Here is a 14491-nt window from a genome sequence, read left to right on the forward strand (position 1 = left end):
TTTCTGGACATTTATGGTTTGATTTCTTTGTATGTATGGATCACTTGGGTTTTTACCGACATCTGGTGAAACTTTCATGTCATTAGCACCTCTAGTAATATATTTACTGAGAAAAATGGTGACGTGTTCAATACTTATTTTACCCGCTGTATACCTAATCTATATAAATTCATTAACATAAAAAATGTGTAATTTGTTTTGATCTTAAAAAAAAATACATGCTTCTTCCCAGCAGTTCTTTGATGCTTGAATTAATTGTTCAGCATAAAACATTAATATTGCATTAATCCATTCAAAGGTAACTAAAAATTATTTTTTTTCAATTATCATGTTGACAACATATTTTAATTTTATCCATTTTGTCTCTGCTTTTGTGCATCATTTTGAAGAAGTAAAGTGGAGCAAAGTATTTACGGTTCACCATTATCTGTGTCATACTTAAGGACTACTAGTACGTCAGTACTACAATTTTTGTCCATAAAGTCAGGTGTGTCCCTTAACTTTTTAAACAGCTTTTTGAAGATACATTCTTCTCATTCTACAAGCATTTGTTTGTTTCCTTCTAAAAAAAGAGTTGATGAGTTAAATCATCAAAATAAGCACCTTTGACATTCATACAGTCCTTATTTCTATAATGTGTGGATAATGGGTGGATAAGATGGACATGGCCAAATCAATAATATCACTCTAATGTATTGCAATGCTAAGTGGATACTGTAATTACAAAGTAAACAAATATTAAGTTTATCTCAACATATCACTTTGCTGAATTAGCTGGTCTAATGTCATGAAAATCAGGCTACTTTCAGATTATTTTGTGGTAGATCTCGTATTCTGTTTTGTAAAATTTCTTATTTTTATTCCCTCCAGTTTCTCCTCCAGTGTTGTCAGTCCCATCAGGAGGTCAGATCGTAAGTGTTCGTGAGGGAGGGAACGCCGAACTGGTGTGCTTGGTGGTTGATGGCAAACCTCGTCCTCCAGTTCTGTGGTCACGGACAGAGAAGGACCTGCTGATGCCCTCTGGGACGCCTGTAGTGGAGACACCTGACGGCCGCTTGAGGCTAAGAAATGTTAGCAGGGACATGATGGGGTTGTATCGCTGTCAGACAGCTCCGTACAACGGCCTTAACATCAAACGCAGAGAGGCACAAGTTCAACTAAACGTTCAATGTAAGTACAGATGACTTTACTCTAAAGACATAAACATTAAAATATCAATAAACAATAAAAAGGTGCCTGACATTGCTGAATGATGGGAATAATTTCGAGTTGGTTAGGCTTCCCCATGAATTTATTTAAACACTTCTCTTCATTCAAAGTTTGAATTATAACACAAGAGTTTGTTTTTAAATTAAATGATCTGGAAAGTCATTCACATGACTGATATTCTCTTTTTGTTTGTTTTTAATCTTGGGCCTCATTAACTCTGGAAGGAGAAATTAATATAGAGTTTATTGAGAATATTCACTAGTTTAAAGGGTTAGTAGATATATAGCCACTGCACTGCTTCTTTGCACAACAATATATCTATAATTCCTTAAATTTGAGTTAAATTAACAGCATAATTTAGCTAATCTATTTTTTTCATGTTCCCAATTAGCCATCTATTTCAAGTCAAACAAACTGGTAAATGAAAATAAAACATTTAAAGAAAGACAAGCTTTTATTTGGCTGCATTTTTTTCATCTTACTATTTTTTATTGTATTTTAGAAGAGCAGCAACAGGTCTGTATTACAGCAGATGAGGGCTGCTGCCATTAAAAACAGTTAAACATACAAGTTCTAAATAAATTATTTTAATTTAACCTTCTCTGTGACCAAATTTCAATGTTACAAATATAAAAAGTAGAAGTTTGTGCCAGTTTCCCCTTAGGAAGTACTGATGCCATCACAGCATGTGGTCACAGAGACCTTGACCTTTAACAGTGCAAAACTAACAGACATATTCTTATTTTAAATGATAATCAGAAACAAATTTAAAGTCTATAAGTGGGTGCAGTTTTCAGGTAACAGAAAATGATGCAGTGCATTGTCGCAACTCTAATTTGTTAAAATTAAGAAACTGAAAACAAAATGAATCATTTGCATCAGTTCTGCACATATAAAGCAAGTTGACATCCTGCAGAGAGTCAAACATTTCTGTACATTTCTATAATGCCAAGTGTGAATGTGAATATCTTAATTTCCTACTGTGACACAGCTGATAAATAAAGGCACAAACACTGCTTCCTCTCCTCTCCTCTCTTCTGTAAGAAGTCTTTAGTTGGCTTGCTAATGGTGGCAGGGTGGAAGGCCAACACTCTGTGAGCACTGCTCTCCCCACTGAGCCAACTCTGATTAATGGAGCAGGTGGTCACCCCACTTTGGACAGAAAAAAAAACAGCAAAGAGACAGATATACAGTATGAGAGGGGCTGAGATTGGGGGGGAAATGGGGTTCAGAAAAAAAAACTAGAATATAAGGAGTGGTAGAAGGAGGGAGAAGTATAATTTGATACAAATCAAAGTAGTGAAAATGATAAGCAAGTTGAAAACAAACGTAAATGAGAACGTTTCTATGGCTACAGATTTGACCGTGCAGAAAATCAGATCCTTCGTCTCCTTTTTCTGCTGACCTATTTTATGCCCACCTTGCTTCACATTTGAAATTAATCAGATGTCTCTTTTCTTCCCGGTGTTTACTTGTATAAGAAAAGAGCGCCAGATTTAATTAAATAGATATGTAGACTTTTGCTGCTTTTGCCTCTCCTACGTTTTTGCCTTGAATTAGTTTCTCCATCCCCTGCTCTCTGTTTTCCTTCCATAGAGAGGAGCAGGTTCTTCCTCATTGCCACTCTCATCATCATCAATCAGCTAACTGTTGGCCATGAGAGAAGCCCTCTCTCTGACTCGTCATTGTCTTTCTGCATCCTCTCGTTCACTCACCACCTCCTGTACTCAATCACTGACTTCTTCCACTTTCACACCAGACTTTCTCTGTCATCTGTCTTCCTCATTGTTGTCTTTTTGAAGAGAACTTCTTCACCTTTCTCTTTCAAAACCTAACAAACACCCTTCCTTCTCTCAGTCTCATGTAAATGTTTTTTTACTGTAGGTTTTCCTTGGTCAGTGTTGCATTCTTGGATGGAATCTATTTTGTATTCAGTAAGACAGATAACAGTTAATATGCAATACGGTGCTGGTGTACAACATGGTGCACATTATGGTGCCAATAAATCCAAATGAGGAGGAAAATAATTGAAAAACGAAGCTTAAGAGACTTTGTAAAGACTTGTAAAGTTAAGCTGAAGTAACCCAAGCAGCTTCCAACACAGAAGTTTTCAGGCTTGTCTAAAGAATTCTAATATAAACTTTTATCTCAAATTGTAGTGGTTACTCAACATCGTTACTCACCTATATTTTTTTCATCCTTGTTTCCTGTTTTTATCAACTGCTCCACAATTTGCCTGTTTCTTATTACCCTTCCCATGGTTTAGTCATTATTATGTAAATATATGTCTATGAGCAGGAGCAGGTTGTGTGAGCATACACTAATCAGACCACAGGAGTACACTAACCTCTCACACATCAGTCACCTCTTCAACACACAGCTGTGTAAGCACAATTATAATGGTGGATTCACACTGAATGCATTTTGAGCAGCAGGAAAAGCCCGTTTACATGCAAAGTCTATGCCAGACGTGCCTCTAGGGGTCGTGTGTCTCGTCACGTCCGTTTTGTGCGGTGCGCAAGGAAAGCGGAAGGGGCGGCAGAGCGTTTTCCGTGCATGCGGTGCTACGGAAGCAGCCGACGCCCGAGTTAAAAAATCTGAACTTTCGCCGCTCGACACGTCTTGCAACCAATCAGAGAGACTCATTTTTCCACAGGATAGTTTCCTGAATGTTGCCCTCTAAACCGAAACAGACGGACAGGAGATCTTTAGTTGAAATTGATCGTCTGCAGTTGGTGTTCTGCCTGGAGATATCAGCACCGATGTGGTTCAGCAGCTCGTACTGGGCTCGGGACAAAAAAAATAGTCCGTCAGCTCGCATTTCCTGGAGTGGCGAAACTAACCGAACAAATAAAGTAAGGGGTCTCTGCAGTAGGTTTTGTCCTGTGGGCGGAGACGTCCCTGCTTGTGATTGGCTGAGGTCTTGATGTGGGTGGAGATGGCCGAAGAGATGTTATTGGTCGGATTGACGGTGGGGTTTGAGGAGGGTGGAGGCAACGGGGAGTAGCTTGGTCAGTCAGGCAGGAAGCAACATGTTTTTTAAGATTAATTTTAGTCATAACTTGAGAAAGGAAAATGTTAGCTACACAAAATTTGAACGTCATACATGTGAAAGGATGCGTAACAATATGGCTTGGTTAAAACATCCCTAACCAGCCTGTAAAAAATATTGATTTTTAGCGATTTCTTTACATGCTGGTTAGGAATGTTTTAACCAAGACATATTGTTACACATCCTTTCACATGTACGACGTTCAAATTGCGACTAGTACTTTCCTTTCTGAAGCTATGACTAAAAAAACATGTTACTTCCTGCCCAACTCGACTAAGCTACTCCCCGCCAGTGATGCCAACTCCTGAGCAAGAAAAGTCCCTATTGGCTGTCATAAAAGTCGCCAGAAGTTGCTAGATGATGCCATCACTTAATTTGCATAGTTGGATGTTTGCCAATAATTGTGATCTGAACTATAGGAGAGATGATGAAGAGAAAAAAAGTGAATAAAAACACTAAATATGTTTAGAACTGCAATTAAACTTAATGAAATAAAAATAATTTTATGACTTCAATGCTTAGATCCACATAAATTAAATTTGTGGGAATTTTAAATTTAATCTGCAGACAGTTCGATGTCGGGAGACACAGGGAGGAAGAGGTGAAGTGACTGATCTGTGAGTCAAACACAGCTGGGTCCAGAGATTTAGTTTACAGAGACAGTACCAGAGAAAAATATTACAATATCCTGCTTAGAAGCAGTGACAGCTTTGCGCATGCGTGATTTATTTGCAGTGGTCTCTCCTCTCAGCTGACTTCAGCCGAGGCTGGGGGTAGGGTTGGGGGTGCTGCACGAGGCTTCAGTGAGTCGGACGGCTTTAGGAAGGGGGAGGGGCTCACCTTCGCGCTCGCTGCTTGCGGAGGAACAGAGGAGAAAAAAGTGAGAGGAAAAAAGTGCTTGGAAAATGCTGTCGCCAAAGCTCCTAAAAGCCTCTAAAAACACCGGGGCTAGATTTGTCAGACAAATCTAGCGATGTTTTTTCCCAAAAAGTCGCTAAAGGGGTCTAAAAAGTCGCTAGATCTAGTGACAAAGTTGCTAAGTTGGCAACACTGCTCCCCGCTGCCTCCAGCCTCATACCCCACCGTCAATCCAACCAATCACATCTCTTGGGCCATCTCCAGCCACATCAAGACCTCTGCCAGTCACGAGCAGGGACGTCTTCGCCCACATTAAGACCTTAGCCAATGACGATTTGGGCCACGTTCTGCAGAGAACCCTACTTGAACAAATCGCCTCTAAATCATCTGGTGACTTGATTATCTGCTGTGCGCAACGTTTGCTTGCTCTTTAGTAAATAAAACAAAACCATTTTCTTAATTTTATCTTCATTTCATCCGCTATTAAAAACAGACCAGAAAAAAACCAAGACGCTCCTCCCTCTTCAGATGCACGTCTGGTCTCTGTCCCGGTCTGAACATTTTGCATCCAGCTGGAGGTGTTGTGCGCTTTTTTGCTGCTCAAAACGCATTCGATGTGAATGTAGCATTAGAGTTCAAGGAAGTCAAGAACAAAGTAATGAGCACATAGTGCCTAATCTGGTTAAATAAACAGGAGAGTATACAATTTGGACCCAAAAAAAGCAACAAGAATTCAGAAACTGTGAAGGCAAAGGCTGTGGTGCTTCCTAGTCTTTTTAGCATTCAGATGCTGACTCATGTTCTTTGGACTGAACTACAAACACAGAATGTTAAACTGAATTCTAATAAGAAATATGGTCTGCCTGTGTTTACTCAAATTATTTAGCAAATTACAAATAGTCTGACGTCAATAGTTGAGTCACAATACATTTACATTTTATATATATTTAAATTATTAGAAGCATGTTAGACTTATTTTGTGTCTGAGGATTTTGCATATTGATTTCAGGTTGTTGGTAACTACTATAATGAAAACTTTGAGGAGCTTTTCTTCATATTTCAAAAGATATAAAGGTCCAAAGAAATAAATATCACTTCACCATTGTATCTCAAGTTAATCTGAATCAGATCCATTTTATTAAGTTAGGCAGTTTAAAAACATGGAAGGCGAAATAAATTGAAACAGAATGGTCTCAATAAAATTTTTCTGAGCAAAACAAAACAAGTAGACAAAAAGTTGTGACGTTACAGCAAAATAACTTCATAAACCTTGAACAGTTTTCATAAAATTGACTAAACATTCATTAGTTTATCACCTTATAGCCTTTTGATTAAATGTCTTGTTTGTTTTGCTCGACAGCCATCATCTTGAGCTTTAAAAGCTTTTGGCGGCACGATGGCTCAGTGGTTAGCACCGACGCCTCACAGCAAGAAGGTCCTGGGTTCGATCCCCGGTTCGGACCTGGGGTCTTTCTGTGCGGAGTTTGCATGTTCTCCTCGTGCTTGCGTGGGTTTTCTCCGGGTACTCCGGTTTCCCCCACAACACAAAAACATGTACAATAGGTTGCCTTCAGGCCCAGGCCGCCCTTGAAAAAGAGATCTGAGATCTCAATGGGATTTGCCTGGTAAAATAACGGTAAATAAAAATAAAATAAAAAAAATAAAAAGTACCTTTCTGAGGCCTTTACTATACCTTGAAAAATATGTCCTATCAACACAAAATGCTCTGTTGAAGTTCTTTTCTTTTTCTCCTCCTGAATGTTTAACTTTAAAATCATAATTTGACATTTAGCGATAGAAAATCTTAAGCTACAAAATAATTACAAATATCTTTTAAAAGTACATATTTGATGCACAAGTGTATCTGTGCAAAGTTGGAGACACATAAAATAGAAAGATACATTCAATTTTTTAAAATAAATCATAAAAGATCCATCCATACATACATACATTTTGTGTAGTTTATATATGTATTTAAATATTAACTTCATGAGGAAATGATTGCTTGCTGAAACAACTGGTCAGCACAAAACATCTGTTCATTTTGTATAAAACAATTCAGGAGCCTCTCTTGTGTTATCTCTCTGTGTCTTTCGCCCATCCTTACAACAACTTGTTCTGTATCTGTCTAAATTACATCCATAGCTTAGATTAGAGTGTAATTACACATCTGTGTCTGATAAACTTGATTCATACAGAGACAGTCATGCTGCCTCACCTCTGGGGGCCTTAACACCAAATCTCATCACCGTTCATGTAGCGGTAGCACTATTAGCGGCTTGTCTATCTACATGATTAGCCAGGGGTGAAGTCGTACGTCTGTGATTTGTGGCAGAGTAATTTGGCTGTGTTGTGTCTCCGGTGACCTCAGGGCAACAGTGGCAGGTCAGTCATTAGTCGCAGAGCCACACATCACTTCTGACAGGTTAATAAGTAGCGGTTAGGATAGGTTAGGAGCAGGAATGAGACCGTGTCTTGTAATGCCTGATCCCTTTCTTTTTCTTTGTTGATATTTTTTGTACTAACAGTTGTTTTGAGGGTGATAATTTGTCAGAACAGGGGTCGGATTTATAAAACTGGCGTACGCACAATTTGAGCCCAGAAACTTGCGTACGCCACTTTTTACGCCAAGGTTGTGATTTATAAAATCCAAACTTGACGTGAAAATGTGCGGTGCCTCACGCCAGCTCTGACCCATGCGTACGCTCATTTTGGAGACGTGAAACTGCGACACAGATGGTGAAGTGAGGAATTAGAGCCACACTGTGTAATGATCACTGTCAGATATTTAATTTACCTTCAGAATCAGACTTAAATAAAAGTTCCCGTGCGCAACTCCATTTATCTGCTTCCTCCTCAGACGACCCTGACCCACAGACCCCTCCCCATAAGAACAGGACAGCAAAAGCTTTGAATACACGCGCAGGGTGTGTATCCAGTCCGTGTTTGTCACGCGCGCGCAGGGGGGATGCGTGCATTCGTGTGTGTGTGTGTGTGTGTGTGCGTGCGTGCGCGCGCGGGGTGGGGGTCTGCCGCGGGTAACAGAGCAGGCAGGAGGGAGAGAGGACGAGGAGAAGAGCGGGGGACTTATTCCTAATTTTACCTGACTTATTTTATTTAATTGTTATTGTTTTTATCATCCTATAGGATCTGATTGAAAATTAATTTGAAGCTGAGATTTTTTATTTTTATTTTTTATAAAAATCGTTAGATTACTCTAAAGCAAAATGTGGGAAAATCTGTGTCAATTACAGACATTCTGTTCACGTGAGCAGCTGTCAGTCAGCACCTGTCAACCTCCAGACTCACGAAGGAGTGAGTCTGAACCAATCACTTTTGTTGGCATTGATCAGCTGACTGATTTAAATACATCTTAACATTCATGAGGTACTTTACATTGACTGTTTATGGTTGAATGTGGGCGTGTAGAGGGTAGAACCTGAGGCGGGACCTCGTGCGCAAACTCTGACGTGCGGCTGTGATTTATAAACGAAAGATGCGCAGAAACATGCGTACGTACGGTTTTATAAATCTGAATTTTTTTTGGCGTACGCCACTTCCGCCTTTTGGCCGTACGTTCACTTTTAGTATGGTTTCCACGCAATCCTTTATAAATGAGACCCCTGGTCTTTTCTGTGTATATAATAATTTTCTGTGCATTACAATCACATTCTTTTCTGCTTTTTAAAGATGTTTGAGATTAATTTATGACAACTTCCAAAAGGTTTGACCCCTCCTTCTTTAAATGTTTTTAGGCTCTTAATCATTAGAAAACCTAAGGATTATGGACTTAAAATGGTCTATTGTCTCCACAGACCCTCCGATTCTGGACCCAGTCTTTCAGGATGTTCGTTCCAGAAACTTTCAGATTGTGACCCTGAGATGTACAGTGGTACGGTCCAATCCCTCCCGTCTAACAGAAATCCGCTGGTTACGAAAAGGTGAATTTATCCGAATGTCTACGCCAGACCCGAAGGAGACGCCAGAGCTGAAGTTCAAACTGGAACCCATCAACAATGGCACCTATGAGTGCCGAGTCAGCAATAGCGCAGGAACATCAACATGCACTTTTAATGTTTCAGGTAAGAAAAATAAATGCATTTTACCTTTAGCTGTTTTGGATGTGTTTCTAAAACGCATAATTACATATACTGTATTTTCTACTTTGTTCTGGTTTGAGAGATGTTTCTTTTTTTTCTTTACTTGTTTTTTTTTATTTTTTTAGCAAAACCCTACAATTCTGAGTTTTATTTTGATACACCCAACCCTGTGCGCATCTTGACAAGCAACAGCTACTCCTATAACCTGCAGTGGACACAGAAGGATCCTCAGGCTACAGACCGTATTATAGGCTACTGGCTTAATGTCCGGAAGGTAAAGTACTCCCACACAAACACCAGTAAGCAGCACATTTAGCAGCATTCATTCGTCTCTGCACTCATACTGTGTTTTATTTATCTGATCTGGAAACAGCTGGATGGACAAACACTAGCAGATTAATATGTTTATCAAAATAGATGTTAGGTCGCCAAATCACAAAGTGAGATCTAGATTGACACCTTAATGGATTTGTCACATTATATCCCGTCACAGGTTATTTCAGGTTATTTTTTTCTTAAATTTGAACAGCTACATTTTTTTTTAATCTATGGTAATTCATTGTAAGCACTGCAGTTTTCCCTGTCTGGATGACAGTGTGATTGCTGTGGTCGACAGCGAGACTCCATTAGCTTTCTGTCTCTGCAAATACAGAGAGCCCACGGAGACGCTGAGACAAGTCTGAGAAGGTAATACCATAGAGGAGTGAGGACAAACACCATGGCTGTCTCTGAAAACAGCAAATGTTGAGAAGAAAATGTAATATTTCCTTTTAGACTGATCTGAGTCAGACATGTTCAGGTTTTTGTTAATGTTTCAAAAGTTCTTTGTCTCGTATAAAAGGTAGTGGTGATGATTAAATTAGTGATCCTTAACATCCATCCATCCATCCATCCATTTTCTGTACACGCTTCTTCCTTTTCAGGGTCGCAATTCACAATTAGGCAATGCTTTTGAGCAAAGACACTCATTTAACTGTGAACTGGGAGCATAATAAATTCATTATTTAAGCAATCAGTTTAACAGATCTGATGCTACGTTTACACTGAACGCGTTTTGAGTGGCCAAAAAGCACAAAATGTCTCTCGTTGGAGGCGCTATTTTCAGACCGAAGAACGCACTAGTGTTCAGACCAGAACAAGCAGCAGCAGCGGGGTGTGGGAGGAGCGTCTCCTCGGCGGGTGAATAAAGATAAAATAAAAGAAAATGGCTTTGATTTATTTACTAAAGAGCAAGTGAACATTGCACACAGCAGATAATTAACTCACCAGGTGATTTAGAGGCGATTTGTTCGGTTAGTTTCACCACTCCAGAAGCTGCCAGCTGACGGACATATTTTTTTGATCCGGAGCAGCTGATCCACATCGGTGCTGATATATCCTGCCAGGAAATCCAACTGCACATGGTCGACTTCAGGTAAAGATCTCCAGTCCGTCTGTTTTGGTTTTCAGTGGGAGACAAGTCGAGCAGCGAAAAGTTCAGATATTTGAACTCTGATGGCGACTCGGGCGGCGGCGGCTTCCGTGGAAAACGCTCTGTGCTCCTTCCGCCTTCCTTGCGCGCCGCCCAAAACGTACGTGACGCGACGCACGACCCCTAGAGGCGCGTCCTCATAGACTTTGCATGTAAATCAGCCGCTCCTGCCGCTCAAAACGCATTCGGTGTGAACGTACCAAAACAGTATATTTGACAATCAGTGACTGCCCAGCAGTACTCTTGGATTTATTCCTCTATCTTGTTTTTCCTCATTATTATACCTATTCTTTGCTTTTTATAAGCTTTATGTGAGATAGCTGTCTCTAATGCTCTTTTTCCCTATCAATCAATCAATCAATCAATCAATCAATCAATGAGTTTATTCACTCAATTCAACAATTTTCCTCATTATAACATACAAACACATTTTCGTTTAACACATACTATACATGAGTGAAAAGGGAGCAGGAAGAAGAAAACCTTGTATAAACCTGCTCCTTTCWCAATAATTACAATTATTTTTCATGGCCACATACATTAAATCACAAATAGAATCTGCAAATAATATATTGTTCTCCTCATTAACTCAAACGTGTATAAGACTTAATAATTTTTTCCTTATAAAGTATTTTAAATTGATTTAAAGTAGAACATTTTTTCAAATCGTCATCCAAACTATTCCATAATTTTACCCCATAAACTGAAATACACATTTGCTTTAAAGTAGTACGCACAGTTTTACTTTTAAAATCATATTTTCTTCGGTTAGTTCTGTCATTTGAACTTAAGACAAAAAACTTTTGTAAATTAATTGGCAATAATATCTTTCTTGCTTTAAACATAACTAATAAAATTTTTAAATTAACTAAATCCCGTAGTTTCAAAATGTTTGATTGAATAAAAAAATTATTTGTATGTTCTCTAACATTCACTTTATACAGAATTCTCATAACTTTCTTSTGTAACACAAACAAAGGTTTAGTATTGGTTTTATATGTGTTGCCCCATACCTCTACACAATAGGTCATATAATGAGCAACAAATGAATGATATAATGTATGGAGTGTTGGTTGTTCTAAAATATTTTTTACTTTATTTAAGAGTCCAATACCTTCACATAGTTTTTGTTTTATATATTTTATATGAGATTTCCAGTTAAGTTTATGATTCAAGACAACCCCTAAAAATTTAACTTCATATACTCGTTCCACTATATTATCCTCTATGGACATTATAGTAGAGCCATCTATTTTTTTGTTACTAAAAATCATGAATTTAGTTTTATTCCAATTTATTGATAATTTATTGTATTTTAGCCATTCATTAATTTTAGACATCTCACTAGCCATTTGTTCCATAAGGTTTTTTAGATCATTTCCAGAACAAAATTAATTTGTATCATCTGCAAACAGGATAAACTTTAGTTGTTTAGATACTTCACAAATGTCATTAATATACAAAATAAAAAGCTTTGGTCCTAACACTGAACCCTGAGGAACTCCACATTTTATACTTTGAAAATCTGATTTTATATTTCCTAGTTGTACAAACTGTTTACAGTTAGTCAAGTAACTATTCAGCCAATTATGGACTATCCCTCTTATCCCATAATCCTGTAATTTAGAAAGTAATAGAGTGCGGTCAATAGTGTCAAAAGCTTTTTTTAAATCAACAAACACCCCCCCCACCCCCCATACTCTTTTTCCTACTTTTAAATTCCAAGCTTTTTTGCCTGAAATGGAAAAGTATTTATGTTGTTTTCAGTATTATCCTTATTCAGTTACATTTGATACTATATTTACAAATTATGCATAGTTTTTGTTTAAGAAAAAAAAATAATTGTGTGCGTGGAACTTGCTGACCTTTAACAGCACTGCACTGACTGATGTGAATTGGCATAAACCAAGTTTTGAACTTTAGGAATGTGAAGCTCAAAACAAACTCAATGACTCGATGCAACGTGATTTCTTAATGTGAGCAAGGACTGGCTTTGATTGATAGCTGGAGAGCAGGTCGGAAAGTGACCTGAAATAATCTGGGCTGAATGATCTTGGAGCCAGAGTTGAGCACTAAGAGGTAGAGGAGACATTGGCAGGACAGAGGTCAGGGAGTTACTCAGCAAAAAAAGTCCACATCCAGCCACATGCTGAGAGGGAGAGAGGGTGTGTTGGTCAAGGAGTGGGAATAATGAGGTAGCAGCAGACGAGACAAACCAGCTTGAGTGTAAATTTTTTACAGACAATATCCTACATACCCACAACTCTGCAAATTCTTCATAAACATGAAACTTCAAGAGCTTTTTTAGTGCCAGAAATGTGTTGTCAATATGAACTGAATGAACAAAAGACTTTTTTTTACATTATCAGTTTGTAAAACTCAGTTTTCAGACTTCTTTGTTGTTTCAGGCAGTTTTTGGAAATTGTGTATAGTAAAAGTACTTCACGTTAAGATAAAAAATATTATAAAATTAGTTTGAATTCTTTCTTTTGCACTAATTTTCTGGGTACTCCAGCTCAATGACAGCAATGCATTACGTGTTAAATAGTCCGTTTTTAGTGTTTGGTTTTATCAGACGACTAATTTTCACTTTCAAGAGGCTGAGAGTGTGAAGATGAGTGGCCAGCACTGAAGTGATGATGTTCTCAGGAAGCTGCAAAATGTCAGATTTTTACACAGCTTTTTCTGTTCTGCATTTGGGTATCAGACAGTCAGTGACATGTCGTTTTTATCACGGTAGGCATCATTTTTCTAGATGAAGGTTTTTGCTGTTGACAGATTTCATTTTTATTCAGCTTCAGCTTAGAGACAGTTAACATTTGATTTTTTCTCAGGTTTTAGCTGGTCCTCAAATGATTGACTTGGCGCTGACGTGAGTTTATTTTCACAACCTGACGAGGAGTGTTAAATTAGACTCACACTCACAAAATAGAATATTTGTGTACTGGGATATCCTCTGAAAACAGTAAGTCTCAGCCTGTTTGATTTATAGCCGGATGCTAACACGGTTTATACATTCATTAGATGTATAGATTGTCCTGAACACAGACTGATCCGGAGACTGCACATTAGGAGAGAAACCTGAGACCAGTTTCTTGTTTTGTCACATGCATTATGGATTAGTGAGTGTAAATCACAAGACAGGAAGAATAATAGTGAATCATGCACTCCTGGCTGAGGTTTATATGATTGTGTAAGAGAAGCAGGAGGATTGTGGGATCTGCCAGCAGCCTCCCTGCAGATGAATTGCTAAATCCCCTCCTACTCTATGATATGGATGCTTTCTTATTAAGTAAAACTCTTTGGAGAGACATGAAATGAGCAATTGTATATTTTATGCTCAAGCTTTCACTTAGTCTTACCTTCTTTTTTTTCTCATTTTAATATGAGCAGCTCTTCTTTTTGTTCCTCCCAGCCTGATTTACTTTTTTACATCTCAGCATTTTTTTTCTCTTTTCCTGATCTTTCCTATTTTTCTTGCTTGCTGTGAGCTGCCAATGTAAAGGAGTGAGTTTTATGCCATTTACAGTTGGATGCAGCATTGCAACTAAAAATGGCATTGGTAAACAGTTGTTGCAAGTTGTTATGGTATGGAAGCGATTGTGTTCCATAATCCTAATTAAAATGGATTAATAGAAATGCTGTTTCATTTTCAACATGTACCTGATTTTTTTGACTCATAAGTAAAATTATAAATACATAATCCAAACTGTATGTTCATTTTCTTCTCCAAGACTGCTCAAAGTGTAAATTAATTAAAATGTTAAATAAAACTTTGACATTTAATTTTCAAAATATGTC

At 38.2% G+C, this 14491-nt stretch overlaps 1 protein-coding gene across 2 annotated transcripts in view; it reads left to right on the plus strand.

The window, feature by feature from the left end:
* The window catches only part of mdga1 (MAM domain containing glycosylphosphatidylinositol anchor 1), a 276568-nt gene that overhangs the window by 197223 nt on the left and 64854 nt on the right, over window positions 1-14491 (plus strand). For both annotated transcript variants that reach the window (XM_014020516.1, XM_014020517.1), the window contains exons 9-11: window positions 871-1170; window positions 8935-9201; window positions 9345-9493. In XM_014020516.1, coding sequence (XP_013875970.1) covers window positions 871-1170; window positions 8935-9201; window positions 9345-9493 — 716 coding nt within the window. The remainder of the gene's footprint in view (window positions 1-870; window positions 1171-8934; window positions 9202-9344; window positions 9494-14491) is intronic.

This window comes from Austrofundulus limnaeus, unplaced genomic scaffold (assembly GCF_001266775.1).
Source record: "Austrofundulus limnaeus strain Quisiro unplaced genomic scaffold, Austrofundulus_limnaeus-1.0 Scaffold255, whole genome shotgun sequence".
In the NCBI taxonomy this organism is placed as follows: domain Eukaryota; kingdom Metazoa; phylum Chordata; class Actinopteri; order Cyprinodontiformes; family Rivulidae; genus Austrofundulus; species Austrofundulus limnaeus.